We start from the raw sequence: 17,610 nt of genomic DNA on the forward strand, positions 1-17,610 counted from the left end.
ACATGTTAGTTAATTATTTAATGATTAATTAATAATATTTTAAATACACAATAATAAGAATAAAGTAAATAATAAAAAATTATAAATTATTAGTTAATTAAAAGAGTTTTGCTAAGTTAATTTATAAAATTTTAATTTTAAAAATATAATAATAATTTTGAATCACGGCTAATAAGGCATGATTGCCTAATGGTTTTAAATCGTGAACCATAAGCATTTTGATGATTGAGGTTAAGAGTAGATCTTAGGAATTGTCAAATCGATGATTCTAAATCATTGAACCGACACTTTTAAATTGTTGTATCATCAATTCCGAATCGTCACAGCATGAACTCCGAATCTTGATCTAATCTATCCGAGCTTGCATATGATTAAATGTTTTTAATAAATGTATGAAATGACCTTACACCGGTCTATTTTTTTTTTTTGGTTTATAGAATGTGTTTTATTTATTTCTGTTTAATTTTCCAGTCCTTGATGAATATCACAATGAGTCAGTAAGAAAAATAATTAGGATCACTTTGAAGAAATTAACTATAATACAGTTGTATATCAACCAGGATCACTTTCTTAACCTTGTGCGAGATCTACTACCTCAGTTATCTAGATACGGATCTAGCAAACCATTCCATTACTAAATTTAGATAGATTCAGCCCAGGCGGGATCTGATTCACTATTTGTAATTGGTGGATTATGATCGACCTTATCTATTTGTAATTGGTAAATTATGATGGACCTTATCTATTTAAGTGATGAGATGTATCATAAGAATCAATTTATAAAATGGATCCTCTTGTCTGTAATTTATGGACCAAACATACGTGCTCGATTTGGGCTCATTTGGATAGTAAGTATATATGGGCCTACCTGCTCTGCAGTCCATATGTTATGGGCCTTGTAATGATTAATTAACATCTTCATTAAATTTAAAAATAGCCGGTTTAATTAGTAGAGCACGGACAATTTCCATCTGAACCGGATTGGTATAAATCGCGGTACTTTAGTCGCAGCGAGCCGGGCCGAGAAAAATGGAACCGTTCGAACCCGACCCACCGCCTCGTTCTCCGTCGTCGCTGGAGGTCCACACGGTGGACGCCGTGGACTCGCCGGAGTTCGCGCTCCTCCTCTGGTCCCTCCGTAGCTGCCCCGTCGTCGGCCTCGACGCCGAGTGGAAACCTGTCCGATCTGTCAGCCGCGACCACCACGTTCCACCTGGCGATGGATTGGGGCGGGATTCGCCCCCCGCCGCCGCTGACCTCCTCCCTCGGTCATTCCCGACCGTGTCCCTCCTCCAAATCGCCTGCCGTTTCCTCCGTAAGCCTACGGATCCAAGGGTCGGTGACTCGCCGGTGTTTTTGGTGGACTTGCTCTCCGTCCCGCTCGGTGCCCTTTGGGAGCCGCTCAGGGATATGTTTGAGTCGCCGGATGTAATCAAGCTTGGGTTCTGGTTCAAGCAGGATCTGATCTATCTTTCTTCCACATTCTCTGCCCAAGGATACGATCCTGGCTTCGATAGAGTAATCTTTCTCCACGTATTCTAAACAGTGCCATTGTAGATTTTATTTTTATTTATAGTATTGTTATTTCTCCATTTCATACCTCGTAGATACAATTCCGGATCTTAGACAATTATAGAACTTAATGAGGGTACAATTATACTCATAGAACATGAGCAGTTTTTTTCAAGTCATGCACAACTTTGCTCAAAATCGTGGATAACCTGGTAGAATTGCTTTGAATGCACATGTGAAAGTATACAAATTTCAAAGGACTAAAGTGTACAAAGAACAGACACTATGAATGCAACATTTTGCCACATGAATTGTGAATAAAAGAGAACGAATTCAAGATTGGTAGGAAATTCATCATTCTTGTGATAGGAGCGTGGTTCACTGACTTGGCCAAATGTTCATACTGCATCATACATCACTCTGCTTTCAGTTTGACATTATTTCATGATTTGTGAAATTATGGGTATTACATTTGACAAGAAACTGTATTCTTTCTTTCAAGTTAAAGTGCATTTTTAAAGATACAAAAAGAGGGGCTCTCTTGTGTTGGTTATCATATATTTAGCCTACAAGTACAGAAAATTAATTATTGAATGTTGAAGTACATTGACATTGTTCTGAAGGAATGCATTTTTTTTTTCCTAACTATATTTCATTGAGATAGGTGGAGCCTTTTATAGATATCACCAGCATTTACTATCACCTAAAGAATCAACACATGGGGAAGAAACATCCGAAGAACATTAAAAGTTTAGCAAGCATCTGCAAGGAACTGCTTAATGTTTCCTTATCAAAGGTTAGTTGAATTATTTTTTTGATTAAATGTCTAGTTTATTCTTTATCTTATTATGTTTTCCTTTTTTTTTTTTTCTTTTGTTGGACTTATAGGATCATCTAGGCTTTTGTTGTTATTGTTTGCTGACATTATATATCTTGGTTCAGGAACTCCAATGCAGTGACTGGTCTTGCCGTCCTCTAAGTCAAGATCAGATACTATATGCTGCAGCTGATGCATATTACTTGCTTGAAATATTTGAAGTATTCCAACATAAAATCATCACCAAAGGTCTGTACCAATTTTAGATGTTATGGCTATTGGAATATAACATGGTAGTGCTACGGTGTAGATCTGTAGCCACATAGATTAAGAGTTCACATAGATTATAAGATGCTATTAATCATAAACAAAAACAATTACATAGAGTGTGGAGCATGAGATATTAAAGTTCAAAACACATACCTTTTTTGCTGTTCTATTTGGTGAAATTATACATTTCCCAATTTGTATCGTTATCCATGAAACACTGACTCTGACTGTCTGACAGTGTTTTATGAAGAATTATCTACAATAAACATGAATGAATTAAGTATAAAGCATCCACCTACCTCAGTCTCCCTTCAATACTGAATCTATCTACCAGGTATTTTTCTATCATGACTGCAGTTTTCTCGAAAGCGAACAAATTCTCCACCTTAGTCGGCCAGCAGTTGCTACACTGCAGTTGCTGAAAATATCTTAAAGTTTCGAAGCACTATAACTTGACTGCACAAAACAGTTTATTTGCAGCATACTCTGATGCACAGTAGTGCCACTGTGCAAGCAGTGTAAACTTACAATGTTCTCCTTTTAGAAAATAGATAATATGATTCAATCCATTTATCATAATCATGTTGTGTCTTATCACTTTCAGAATTATTAGATAATGTTTCAGGTTAGTTGTGTTATCAGGAGAGCCATGTTTTGAACTAGTGCATAACACTTCAGTCACTACACTTCAGTTGCTGAAAAAATCTTAAAGTTTCGAAGCACTATAATTTGACTGCACAAAAACAGTTTATTCGCAGCATACTCTGATGCAGAGTAGTGCAAGCAGTGTAAACATACAATGTTCTCCTTTTAGAAAATAGATAATATGATTCAATCCATTTATCATAATCATGTTGTGTCTTATCACTTTCAGATTTATTAGATAATGTTTCAGGTTAGTTGTATTATCAGGAGAGCCATGTTTTGAACTAGTGCAAAACACTTCAGTTACTACACTTCAGTTGCTGAAAATATCTTAAAGTTTTGAAGCACTATAATTTGACTGCACAAAAACAGTTTATTTGCAGCATACTCTGATGCACAGTAGTGCAAGCAGTGTAAACTTACAATGTTCTCCTTTTAGAAAATAGATAATACGATTCAATCCATTTATCATAATCGTGTTGTGTCTTATCACTTTCAGATTTATTAAATAATGTTTCAGGCTAGTTGTGTTATTAGGAGAGCCATGTTTTGAACTAGTGGGTTTGCTGTGCTAAAGAAATGGTCACGTCACAGCTGACAGCACTTGATTTGATGTAGTGTTAACAAGGGATTCTGTTTACAACCGACTTTTTTGGCTTTGGAAGCATGATTTATTTTCTTGTTTTTTTGCATAACACAAAATTCTATAAAATGGAGTTATGTTTGTTCTTTTTTAGCTTATGTGATCATAGACTGGGAACTAATATGATATCTTCCAGCAAATAACACTACAACAATCGGCAGTGAGAAGGAAATGATTTCAGAATCAAGTTTCTCCAACATACTACCAAGTCCTGATTACTGTGAAGAACTTGATACGGTCAGGTCCATGACTTGAGCTTCACATTTCTAGATTTATCAGTTTCTCTTACCTCATGGCCTTCTTGTGGATTCATATTTCAGCTTGATGATTATCTCTCAAACATTGCCCATAGCTATGGTGATAAATTACTACTGCAAGAGTCAGACAAAAGGCCTAGGACTTCAAGACGCAGAGAAAGAAAAAGGTTAACTAGTCATGTTAAGCACACACACAAATTGATTTCTGATGAAGATTGGCAAGGTCCTCCACCATGGGACATATCTTTCGGCGGTGATGGAAACCCAAAGTTTCTATGTGATGTGATGGTGTGAGACCTTTTTTCTTACTCTTTCCTATCTTTACATATTTTATGACTTCTGATAGTCATTTGCTCTCGCAACACGACACTGATGCCACTCATCTATCCTTATTCTTGCTGGCATTCTGTGCGGAGAAATAGAAACATGTTCAGAGTATTTCTACACTATGTTGCATATAACTGACTAGCAAAAGGTGCTGCTACTAATTTCTGAATTTACAGGTAGAAGGGTTGGCGAGACACTTGCGCTGTGTTGGCATTGATGCTGCTATCCCATCTTTAAAGAAACCTGATCCAAGGTTAGTACTTACATAAACGTAAAATTTTTAATTGATGTTAACTTCTGGTGACTGTTTTATTGCTCTGTATTCTCCTACACCATTGTATATAATTCTTATCCATCTATTCTCTCTCAGACATTTATTGAATCAAGCTTACAAAGAGAAAAGAGTCCTATTAACACGAGATGCCAAGCTCTTGAAATATCAATATTTAGTAAGGAATCAAGTATACAGGGTGAAGAGTTTGCTTAAGAATGACCAACTAATTGAGGTACTTACATCATTTGTTTATTATTCAGATTTCTTTCATAAAGTTTTCATTGAAGTAGTTAGTTATTTTGAATAAGTTTAATTAATTACTCAAAAGCACAATTTACTATTTCTATAAGTTGCATTTTAGAAGTTTCTACCCAATTCACATAATCCACACTAAAGTTTCATAGGTTCAGACATATCTCAGCTCAGTTATTTAATGTAAATAAGCTTGCATGTTCCTAAAGTCACCACTTTGTTGTCGACAATTATTCCTTACTTTTCTAAGAAATAAAGTTATTGCATAGAAGGACAAAATAGGCAGTTTGTAGTTCGCCTATCTACAGGAGAATCTGCCCAATTTAAAAGTATTTTAGAACCTCGGCGTAAACTTCTTCAATAGGGTTCTCTTCTTAATTCTTACTTAGTCCAACACTTGCTAACAGTTAGAAGGCCATCTAATGAACAATGATTTTGTATCTGATCATAATGTTTGATTTGTCTATTCCTATCTATATATTATTTTGATTATGAATTTCTTTATAAAAATCTAATACCGACTTCCTAAGGATGTATCTACTTTCTAATAGGTGATTGAGACCTTCCAATTGAAGATTTCTGAGGACCAACTTATGTCAAGATGCACAAAATGCAACGGAAGCTTCATCCAGAAACCACTGACATTGGAAGAGGCCGTCGTGGCTTCAAGGGGATTCCAGGTCATTCCTAACTGCCTCTTCGACCGGAATCTGGAGTTTTGGCAATGCACTGACTGCAAACAACTATATTGGGAGGTAATACTTATTACTCGACTCGCAATGCATTTGTGAAGTATGGTCATGACCTAGCTATCTGTCCACTGTTATTACTTGTAAGATTGTGGGCGGAGTAAAACTGATCTGGCTATGAACATGGTTCTGAAAACTAGTTAGGTTGGATAAGCCCCCTTCAAACCCATCCCATGATGTTCAGTTCATACTAAAGATCAATAGTTTGATTATCTAACACTGAATTTTCTTCCCGCTATAGGGAACCCAATACCGCAACGCAGTTGAGAAATTTGTGGCAGTTTGCAAGTTGAATGATTGAGACGCCGATGCCCAACAAAATTCTTTTCAAATAGGGTGGCTTTGCTACTTCACCCCGTCCTCCATCAAGATGCCTTTGTGTAGACTATCATCAACATTTGAGCAAATGAGTTTGTGTAGAGAGAGAGAGGCCTGAGTTTAGCCTTTGTCCCCATTATTTATCAACGTTCTTAGGTACTCTCTTAATTTGAATGTTCATTTGATGGCACATGTAATCCAAAATTTTCAATAAGAATGAAATATAGGTAATAGTTAACTTACACCATTGTGTTAATCATATTGATATATTAAACGATTTAATCATTTAATTAATATATATATATATATATATATATATATATATATATATATAGAGAGAGAGAGAGAGAGAGAGAGAGAGAATTTATGTGCTGCGGTGCTTATGCTGCGGTGAAAATGCGGTGTCATCCATGTCAGTTGCGGTGAAATGAAAATAAACGAAATAAAGCAGCGCGTGAGAAAAAAAAAGAAAAAGCAGCGCAGGAGAGGAAAACAAAAAAAATGCTTGCCACCTCCTCAACCCTAGCGCCGCTCTCTCCCGTCCCCAAGATCTGCTCTCTCCCTCATCGCGCCTCTTGCCCTCGCCGTGCCTCTGAGATCTGCTGCAGCTCTCTCTCGCCGTGCCTCTCTCCCTCGCCTCGCCTCTGCAGCTCTCCCTCGCCACGTCTCTCGCCCTCGCTGCGCCTCTGAGATCTGTTGCAGCTCTCCCTCGCCGTGCCTCTGAGATCTGCTGCAACTCTCCCTCGCCGCGCCTCTCGCCCTCGCCACGGCTCTGAGATCTGTTGCAGCTCTCCCTCGTCGCTGCCTCTCGCCTTCGCCGCGCCTCTGAGATATGCTGCAGCTCTCCCTCGCCGAGCACTGCTCTCTCCCTCGCGAAGCTCAGCTCTCTCCATCGCCGAGCGCTGCTCTCTCCCCTCTCCTGCCGTCGACACGAGTCCCCTCCTGCAGAAGCGCCGAGCTATCCCTCTCTTCGGCGACAGGTTCTATTCTGCCGCGAGCCCTAGCAGAAGCGGCGACAGGTCCTCTCCTCTTTTCATTGAACAAGGTCCATTAATTACCAGATAAAAAACTCTTTCCACATAGTTCTTGACATCCATATTAACTAACGTTAGCCTCCACTTCAATGGATAGTATCAAACAAGGTTCATTACACACATTACAAGTTTCACCTTCACAATCAGTTTCATTAAAATATCATCTCTTACCAAGCATATATTTTGGAGTACATATGAAGAAACAGGAGAAATAAAAATTCAACTCCATGTTCTTCTAAGGATTTGGTTCACCATTCTTGACACTTAGCACAATGTCTGAATAATAATTTTTCAAATTTGGTATAGATAGAATCCTTATACTACTCAAGGAAGATTATACATGTTGGTGCAATTGTTCCCTAAGTGGTCGAGTTCGATCAATTAAGTGATACTTGGAGAAACTAAGATATTAGGATGATTTTTGATACAATCACACACAAGTGGTCGAGTTCAACTAACTAGTCTTGATGTTTGGTTAAAAATTGAAGACAGACTATATTGTGTGGTTACTAATATGATTTCTCAAGTGTGCATGTGTTGGTTACTTGATAAAGTTATTACAAGTGCAATGAATAATGTTCAAGTAGGTTAAGATAGATGAAACACTTAACAGAATCAGATGGAAATTATATTTGGATTATGTAATTCTCTATTGTTTGCAATATGTTTGATTCAACATATTTTAACTTTTATATTGAATTAAATAGGTTGGTGTCGTAGCTGGATTTCATTATTCAAATGGTTAGCCATTTGATTTGATTTTTGCTTTCTATTTGAATTTCAAAATCTGTATTATAAGATTAGCATTTATTTTTGAAATGTTTATTTATTGTAATGTAAGGAAAAACATATGTAGTTTTTGTTGGACGGAATCCCGGTGTTTATGATAGTTGGGAAGAAACTCATACTCAAGTTAACAAATATAGCGGTGCATTGCATAGATCATATCTCAGTAAAGAGGAAACATTAAGAGCTTTTAGTTCATACAAGGAGAGACAACATGGCTTCTTTGCCCCTACTGTCCAAAAATGTTCAAGCTCAACTTTGGGTTCAACTTCAACTCCATCCTCAAGTTCTGGTGAAAAAATGAAGCAGACTGAAGAACTAGCGAAGTTGATAAAAAGCCAGCTAGATTTAGCTGATGAATATCGTCGTAATGCAGCTAAGATCGCCGAGATGTGTGAAGAGATTAAAAATTTTTTTGACTCTGTTAATATTAGTGATTAATCGGTAGACTTCTTTATTTAGTTGGATAAATATATTTTATGATAGATTTTTTTATTTAATTGGATGAATGTATTTGATAGTAGACTTTTTTTATTAGTTGAATCAATGTATTTGACAGAGTTGAATCAATGTATTTGACAGACTTCTGCATGGTAATTTAACATTTAATCTTGTACAATTAGAGTCCCTATTGTTGCAAGTTTGGAACCCATTACATTTGTTGGAAAGACTCAGGTGATCAGTTCTTTCCTATTTCGACATCATTTATCTTGCCTTCTACTTATAGTTTGTTACTTCTCTTTCTTAGTGTACAGGTATTTGGCACTAAAAAGTGATGGGAGTAAGTATAACGAAAGTAAAAACTACTGGATACTAGTCAATGCACAGATGGTGAATTAGTGAAAGCAGGAATCAGTTGTTCTTCATTCATAGCCAATGCACAGATGGTGCAATTTAGCAACTCTTGTCCTCTATTGATGAAAAAGATGCAACTGTTGGATTTCTTGTAAGCTCGTTGAAGTTTTTCACATGTTGCAAGAGCTAGCAAAGTTTCAGTGCCCAATTGCCATGAAATGGCTCAGGCCAAGCACGCAAATCGGCAAAAACTTGGGGCCATGATCTAGTTTTCTTTCTGGAAAATCAATGGTCTTTTCACTCTTTTTCTTAACAGAGAAAATAAATAACAAAAATATTTTCTTTCCTTGAACATTAGAGAAACAATTTCTAGCACTGACACACTGCCAGAGATTCAGTTAACATTTTGTAAAACATTCAGAATATGATGAGCCTTTTCGAAGACTAGCATAAAGATTGGTCATTGGCCATTGGCCATTGGCCATTGACTAGCATCATTTTAAGTCCCTTTCGACCAAATAAAAAGAGAAAAAATAAAAATAAAAAGCTTTGATGACTCACCTGACAACAGCTTCACGTTCTAAAAATGTTGTTCATTTTTGTCCAATGGCCTGGCAATGCAAATGGAGAAGGCAAAATTTGATCTTTACACCTTTACAAACTTAGTCATGTTTGGTGCAATATTACTCGAAATCTATACAACATGTGAGTTTTGAAATCAGTAATCTTGTAACAAAACAAAAGTATCTTCCCATCAATCTTAATTTAGAATTAGTTGTCTTCACTAAACAAATGAAATTTAGCATAAAATAAAAGACTCGTGTACTAAAAAAGTTACATGTCTTAGGCAAAAACAAGTTCTCTCAACAGGAATCTTAGTTGCCAAACGTCCTTTGGCATTCAACCTTATAGAATAAGTTGGGACATATTCTCATAGTGTTTATAGTACTAACAAACCTTAAGATACCAGACACCAAATTAGTACAGCAAAAAGTCTGAACGACTATAATACAATACATGGCCTAACTAGGAATAACACATCATCTAGTACGATAACTAAGTGCAGGAGACTAGAGCTATGGAATGCAACATGAATTCTTTGCTACATTAGTAAACTTTGCTTGTGAAATTTAGCTCCCGTCAGTTGCATCCGGATCAAGTAGCTTTCAACAACATCCAAGGCAAGCTACATTTGAAGAATATTATTAGTGCATCCATAATGAGAGGGCATGAGTGATGCGCCCTTTCCATCCTTGCAGTAACCATTGTCAACCTACATCCATTAGAAAATACTTAAGACTAAATAAGACTAAGCAATTACTAGACATGAATAAAGCAATATGCATATGCCGTTAGACAAAACTATGCCACAATAAACTCAATGAAAAAGTTCAAAATAATCAATACAAAAAGTCTTTTTGACAAATCCTATTTGTCCAATCATCCATCATTGTGGACTTAGTAAAAATGTGGATGTTGCTGACATGTGACACCTTGTTCACTATATATTGATGATCTAGTAGTCCATAGTTTTCATTGTTTGGGGGGAGTCAACTTTCATGGATGTCATCAATATCAATTAGCACAAATTTGAAGTGCAATGGAGAACCAACAAAATTAGATGATGGTTCTAATTCATTTGATCAAATCAATTACATCATATCGTCTTATTTTTTGAAAGAATTACGACCTTTAACTCCTTTTTAAGTGAATTGCTGCCATCTAACATCATCCTGTCTTTTCCTGCTTGTAGAGGATCAAACTCTGAAGCTTTGTTGTCCAAGTAACAGTTCAATATTCATAATTGGTGTTGTCCAATATGAGTTTTCTGGTTATAGTTACACTGGCAATCAAAACATGAGATTTGGCAGCAGTATGTAAAAATATGTACATCAAGAAACAACGTAAAAAAAAAGATAATATGTAAACCAAGTGGACCATTGGTGTACTAAGCATGGTATGATAGTATGCATAGATACTTTATTAGAAAGACAATTAAGTAAAGACAATTTACTATAATTTAAAGACAATTTATTATCTCAATAAATTACCAACCATAGATAATTGCAACATCCTATCTCATGTTGTTTGAACCTACAAAATAAAGAGAATTTATTACTTTCATTATCTCAATAAACAATAAACCACTATAATTTAACAAATTAAAACTTTGATACTACCGACTATGGATCCCAAATCCGGTTCATATGTGTCATCAAGACTGATATGATTATTATCTTCAATTGATCTGATAATTGGCATATTGTCATATACAATAATCAAATAAGTTTGTTTGTAAGAAAAAATATAATAAAAATGAAAAATTGAATCGACACATACCCTCGTTGCAAATTGGGATAGTTACGCTTGTCATGTGACACTCCTCGATGTCCGCATCCACGACAAAGACTAGAATTTGATGTTGATTTCTCCTTTGATGATTTTAATCTCTTCCCACATCCCTTAGTTCGTACTACAGAAGGATCAATAATACCAAGTGTCTCATCCATGGATTTTTTTTCTTTGACTTCTATCACTGCATGTTGTATTAATGGACATCTCTTGAATTTTGTTGTAGATACAATCAAATTGTTCTTCCAAGAAGGTTGTCCTCTCATTACTCAAAGATGCATCATCAACTAACACTGAAGTTTTATAGGATAACCTCGAGTGCCTCGACATCAAATATCTTTCTGAATCTGGATCATCAATGATATTTTGCTCTCCTAAAACATATATTGCTCCAACTTTTGCATATCGCGTCCATCGTTTGAGCATATACATATCAGGCAAATGAAACACTTGGTTGATACGAAAAAAACTAACATATGTCTACATGGAATGCCCTTAAACTCAAATTTGGTGCAGCTACACGATATGTAATCCCTTTATTTGTCATGCGTAAGCACTCTTGATTTTGAGGAAGAGGAACTTTGAAATTTCATCACGTGGTAAACTGCTGAGGCAACTCCTGTACATGTCTGTTGCACATAATAACTATGACTCTTGATCATTTCACTTTGAAATTCGAGCCATTTCTTTTTTGTGTACAGCTTAACCATCTGACTTTCCATTGGCCAGGTTGTATTAACTTTGGGGTTCTCATTCATATCGATATGGTCCGCAACTAACTCATTGTGTCTTTGGTGTCTCAGTGCTCTATTAAAATGTGTGATAAAATCCATTAATGAGTTCTTATTTGAAACATATTTCTTGAAAAATGCATGTGACCCTTCAGATCTTTGGTTACTTGACATTCCTGTAGAAAATACATGACTAAAATATGCTGACACCCATCTGTGTCGCAATTCATACATCAAGGACAACCAATCATTTTTCTCTAAGTTAGCTTCCTTGATAGTCTCTTCCCATGACTTTTCAAAATCATTAGGTGTTGAAGAATTTGCAATGACGTTCTTTATGCTGTGATAATGGTTTCGAAAAGTCAAAGGGTCTAATTTTTCTGGGAATTTGTTCAATATGTGCCACAAACAATAGCGATGCACTGTTTGAGGCAAAACCTATGTAATAGCTTTTGTCATTGCAGGATCCTGATCAGTGATGATAATGTTTGGTGCACCTTTAGGCATGACTTCTAAGAACTTTGTAAGCAACCAAACAAAAGACTCAGTTTTCTCATCACTAAGAAACCCGCAACCAAAAAGAATTGTCTGATGATGATGATTAACTCCTACAAATGGTGCCAAAATCAAACCATATTTGTTGGTGTTATAAGTTGTATCAAATACAATAGCATCACCAAATACACTATATGCCCTTCTTGATACATGATCAGCCCAAAAGCACCTACTAAATCTGTTATTAGAATCAGTCTCGTAGACAAAGAAAAAAGCTGAATTCTTCTCTTGCTCAGATGTAAAAAACTCGATAAGTGTTTCAGCATCAATACCCTTTTGTTCATCCCTTAGATTTCTCTCAAAGTTTCTAATATCAGTTTCTGTACAACCTACCCATTCAGGGCCTCCATACTCTATCTCTAATAAACGCATTTGCTGACAAGTTGGTACATTGGCATCTGAAAATTGTTTTGTCAATGTTTTTTTGGCTGCCGAAACACTACGATGTGAGCATAGCAAATGCACCTTTGATGGAGTCGAGAGCGGATGATTATGAGCTTCTATAAAGTTACAGATAACTCAATCCGGTCCTATCTATTTCTTGACAAATGTAATATTTGGCTTACAACCCATTCTAACTGTGCCACGTGCTCTTTCCCTTATTTGTTGATCAGGTTTTGGATGTTTATTGTGTCGCATTAGATCTGTATGTCCTTCTTTGAAGCATACAATTTGTTTCCATGTCACTTCATTTGTCATTTTATTTTTCCTGCTCGTGTTATTCCTTGAACTAAATCCGGCTTCTCGTGCATATTGGTTATAGAACAAATATGCATCCTCTAGAGATGAGAATTCCATTCCAATTTTTGGCTTTCGATCATCTGCAACTTGGGGAATGAATTCCTGATCATCAACTCTATTTTCTTCCATTTCTGGATGTCCTCGCATTTTATTTGACAATAGATAAATAAATCATAAACATGATATAAATAAAAACTCTTCCAATAAAAGTGATTATGATATAGATGCATCCAACTCTAACAGAACATCATTTAAGTTAAACATGAAATTAAAGGTCTTTCCATAGGCATAGGCATAGGCATAAGCATAGATAGTGACAAATCAAGTACACGTTGCTCATGAGAGAAAACATTATTAGGATGAAAAATGATACACTATGTAGCCTTACATTTCTAATATTTAGAAGTCACTATATCAACACTGGTAAGTAAAACACTTTTTATATGATATATTAGTCTCAACTCTATATATTTTTATAATTGAATAAAAAAGACAAAACAAATGTCAATTGATCAAGTTAATGACTAGGAATGGAACTCCTAATCCAAGTATCTCATAGTAGGTCAATTACATTTTAAATCTAATTTTATCAACTAACAATTATCAACCCTAGAACATGACTATAATTTTAGCATACATCATAGTAAAATAAACTAGGAATGGAAAACAAGCTGAGCCAAGACAAGCATGATTGTATTCAAAAGCAATCTAACTTTAACTAAGGATTCCCTTGTGTAAGAGATCAGAATGTTGAATTGGCAAATTCAATAGACCTGCTCATAGGAATGGAAACCAAGCTGAGCCAAGACAAGCATGGTTGTATTCAAAAGCAATCTAACTTTAACCAAGGATAAATGATACGAAGTACAACTGAAACTTTAACGAAGGATAACTTCAATAGACCTCGCTCAGGCAGGAGGGGACTCGCGGCGGCGGCAGGAGAGGGGAGAGAGCATCGCTCGACGATGGAGAGAGCAAAGCTCGGCGATGGAGAGAGCTGAGCTTCGCGAGGGAGAGAGCAGTGCTCGGCGAGGGAGAGTTGCAGCAGATCTTAGAGGCGTGGCGAGGGCGAGAGGCAGCGGTGAGGGCGAGAGGCGCGGAGAGGGAGAGCTGCAGCAGATCTTAGAGGCGTGGCGAGGGCGAGAGGCGCAGCGAGGGAGGGCAAGAGGCGCGGCGAGGGAGAGCTACAACAGATCTTAGAGGCGTGGCGAGGACGAGAGGCGCGGCGAGGGAGAGAGCAGATCTTGGGGACGGGAGAGAGCGGCGCTAGGGTTGAGGAGGTGGCAAGCGTTTTTTTATTTTCCTTTCCTGCGCTGCTTTTTCTTTTTTTTCTCACGCGCTGCTTTCTTTCGTTTATTTTCATTTCACCACAGCTGACGTGGACGGCACCGCATTTTCGCCGCAGCATAAGCACCGCAACACATAAATTCTCTCTATATATATATATAGGCACAAGGCACCAACGAGCTGAGCTCCTTCATTAGCCTCGTTTAGAATTGTTGTACAGTATGACTAACACAATGATGAATGACAAGATAACTAACAATTACATTTATTGTTAACTCAAAACATTTTATTATATTTATGATAAGTTAATTATCAATTACATCTTGTTCGTTTTTCTGCCGGCTTTATAAGTAGGTTTGAGCTGTGAGATTCATATTCCCGCCTGAAATGAGATGAGGTAGCTATGAATGATTTAGTTTGCATAGAAAACAAGTTTTTTCTCAAAATAGATACATACCAGGGGCCTGGTTCTGTACATCTCAACAATGTTCGCATGAGAGTATATGTTGAGTAATCGAATGTAGAAGTCCTGAGACTATAGATGCTGGATGCTGCAGTAGCAGATATCCAAAATTCATCCACGACTCTTGTAGCACAAGAAGCAATTGAAAAGCAGTGGCCAATCTCAACGACTTCTGCTACCACCCTAATGAAAGTCAGGTCCATCACTGCAGTAGCTACCTACTCTTCGGATCAAGTTGTTCTTGTTGTCAACGCGTTAGCAAATCTTGTGGGTTCTGATTCGTGCAACCTTGAAGGGGCACACTCTTCACCTGCGTTGAACCAGTTGAAAGAGTCATGCATGTACATCACAAGACAATTAACTTGTGCTTGCAAGTAGATGCAAGTCTGGAAGTGATCATGGAATCAGCATGTTCAAACAATCTACAGGTTTCATAATAACAATTGAAACTGAAAATGCAATATGAAAAAAGAAGATCAAAGAAAAATCTACTTAATATAATTAAACATGATCAAATCTACTTAATAAAGCTCTAGGAAGTTGATCAAAAGGATAGATGTGTATACATAAATAAATAAATAAAAAGGTTAGATGAGTATAAGTGAAACTCTACCTATGCAAAACTTTTTGTGCATCTTAGAAATTTAATTAGAGTTCTGGAAAGAAATGAATTAGCAAATAAATTAACACCTACTTTAAAGAACTCTGCAGCAAGTCCTATCATTATGCAAGCAAATACAAACTTCCTATGATCTTCATGAATTAACTCCTCGAGCTCTCTCTACATGTTTTCTAGTTAGAGCCAAGAATAAAGGAGCCACCTAGTTGCTCTTGTAAATAAAAGTACTTTGCAATCTAGTCTTCCAAACTTTGCAAATTATTCAATTTCTTAATCAGTTAAACCTCTTATCATCTTTTGTATTAACAAAAATCATTATAAGAGTGTGTTCATAATCGAACTCTGCTTGCAACTTTCTTTCCAATAGAGCAGTAGAATACACTTTTAAAGCATGGCTTTCATCTCTACTTTTTCCTATCATTAGCATCCAGAACATTAGGAAGAAATACATTATAGGACTAAACCTCAATCATAGATATAATTCTTATTATTAAATCTGAGATGAAATGAGTACCAGACCTTTGCTTTCTAGGGCATACATTTGGTCCTCCAACTTTTTGGAAACTTCATGCATGCCCATATCACTGTATGCTCGGATCATCGTTGCAAATGTAACTCTATCAGGCACACAATTCTTTTCCTTCATAAGCGCAAACATTTCTTCCATAATTTTCAACTCTCTAGCTTGCCCATATGCTGCAATAACACTGTTGAAGAAAGGTGCATCCAGTACAACATCAGTATTCTCCGTTTGCCTGATGATCGCAGGAACCTTCTCGAGAAGACCAGCTTTAGTGTATCCACTAATTACAGAGCAGTAAGTAACAGAGTTAGGCTTGACTCCCTGAATTTTCATCAAACGGAAATAATATTCCATCTTCTCAATATTGCCAACCCTCCCAAAACATTCTATGATAATATTGAAGGTGACTGTGTCTGGAGAAAAGAAACGTTTCTTCATAAAATTCATAACCAACCCCATCTTCTCAAACATGCGTACTTTACCATACGACTTGATCAAGATATTGAACGTCTGGATGTCAGGCTCGATACCCATATGCTGAAATTCATCATACCACTTTTCCATGTCTTCTATCCTTCCATTATTTCCATAAGCCCAAACAAAAGAATTCATTGTATATATGTCAGGCAAGCATTTTCCAGTCTCAAGCATAGTGGACAAATGACTCTCCATCTCCTCAAGCATCCTAGCTTTCCCATAACCATCTATAATGGTATTATGAGTAACTGTATTCGGCTCGATCCCCAAATAAGACATTTCCATAAGCAATTGCGGAATCAACTCAAAGCACCTAAGTTTGCAACAACTGCTAATGAGGACGGTGTAAGTATGAGCATCTGGTTCACAATCAGAAATTGCATTCATCTCCTCAAGTGTAGAAATTGCCTTGTCTAGCAGGCCACTATGACCATATGCGCCAACAAGTGATGTGTAAACATCAAGCGTTGGTTTGAGGCCCTCGGACAGCATCACTCTGAAAAGTGAAGTTGCATGATCAGGTTGCCGACACTTGCCCAGCATGGTTAATAGCCTTGCATAGGTTCGGGAAATTGGCTGATACCAATGCTGTCTCCGAACCAGTCCAAAGATCTATAGTATACAGAAACCCTACAATCTCATTAGTCAGATGAACTGCAATGCTATCAGTTATATTACAACTGAAATCTGAAGAATTAGGGTCGGTCAAATTGAATCCCCAGACAAGGGGAACAAATTTTGAGGACGTAAGCAATCGATTTCGCTGAAGAAAGGGGGAAAATTAGGGTTGGAGTACCTTGAGAGCGGATTCCCATTGGTTAGCGGATATGGAATTATCGAGCGCCTCAAGCACTGCTCTGGGCCAGAGGCGGGTGAACTTGGCAGAGCCGGCCTTGCGCTCGACTCCGAGGACGGCGGCCTCCGTCCTGAGGATCCGAGACAGGTCGAGCCGGGCGTTCTGCTGGGGCCCCTTACGGGCGGTTCTCCTCCTCTTCGCCGCCCTGACGGAGAAGTTCCGCTGGCTAATCCTCCTCGACGGGCAGGGATCGAGACGGCAGGAGGAGGAAGAGGAGGCGGAGGAAGACCAAGCGAAGGCAGCTAATTCGAGCGGAGAGATGCCGACGGCCATGGCGACTGGATAATGCGAAAATGAAGCCTCGAAAGCGTTCTGATTATAAATGGA

General features: G+C 37.4%; 2 protein-coding genes across 2 annotated transcripts; one reads left to right on the forward strand and one right to left on the reverse strand.

The window, feature by feature from the left end:
- The first annotated feature begins 1,014 nt into the window (after positions 1-1,014).
- LOC121980888 (exonuclease mut-7 homolog) lies at positions 1,015-6,306 on the forward strand. The gene is made up of 9 exons (XM_042533153.1): positions 1,015-1,518; positions 2,177-2,308; positions 2,455-2,578; positions 4,024-4,124; positions 4,208-4,432; positions 4,648-4,724; positions 4,842-4,977; positions 5,549-5,752; positions 5,988-6,306. Exons 1-9 carry the CDS (start codon positions 1,030-1,032, stop codon positions 6,045-6,047), a joined length of 1,548 nt encoding a protein of 515 aa, XP_042389087.1. The 5' UTR covers positions 1,015-1,029; the 3' UTR covers positions 6,048-6,306.
- Positions 6,307-14,500: 8,194 nt separating this feature from the next.
- Positions 14,501-17,570, reverse strand: LOC121980889 (pentatricopeptide repeat-containing protein At3g53170-like). Its single transcript, XM_042533155.1, has 4 exons — positions 17,224-17,570; positions 15,947-17,039; positions 14,803-15,118; positions 14,501-14,727 (listed from the first exon to the last, which is right to left on the reverse strand). Exons 1-3 carry the CDS (start codon positions 17,554-17,556, stop codon positions 15,039-15,041), a joined length of 1,506 nt encoding a protein of 501 aa, XP_042389089.1. The 5' UTR covers positions 17,557-17,570; the 3' UTR covers positions 14,501-14,727; positions 14,803-15,038.
- Between the last annotated feature and the right edge of the window lie 40 nt (positions 17,571-17,610).

Source organism: Zingiber officinale, chromosome 5A, assembly GCF_018446385.1.
Source record: "Zingiber officinale cultivar Zhangliang chromosome 5A, Zo_v1.1, whole genome shotgun sequence".
NCBI lineage: Eukaryota > Viridiplantae > Streptophyta > Magnoliopsida > Zingiberales > Zingiberaceae > Zingiber > Zingiber officinale.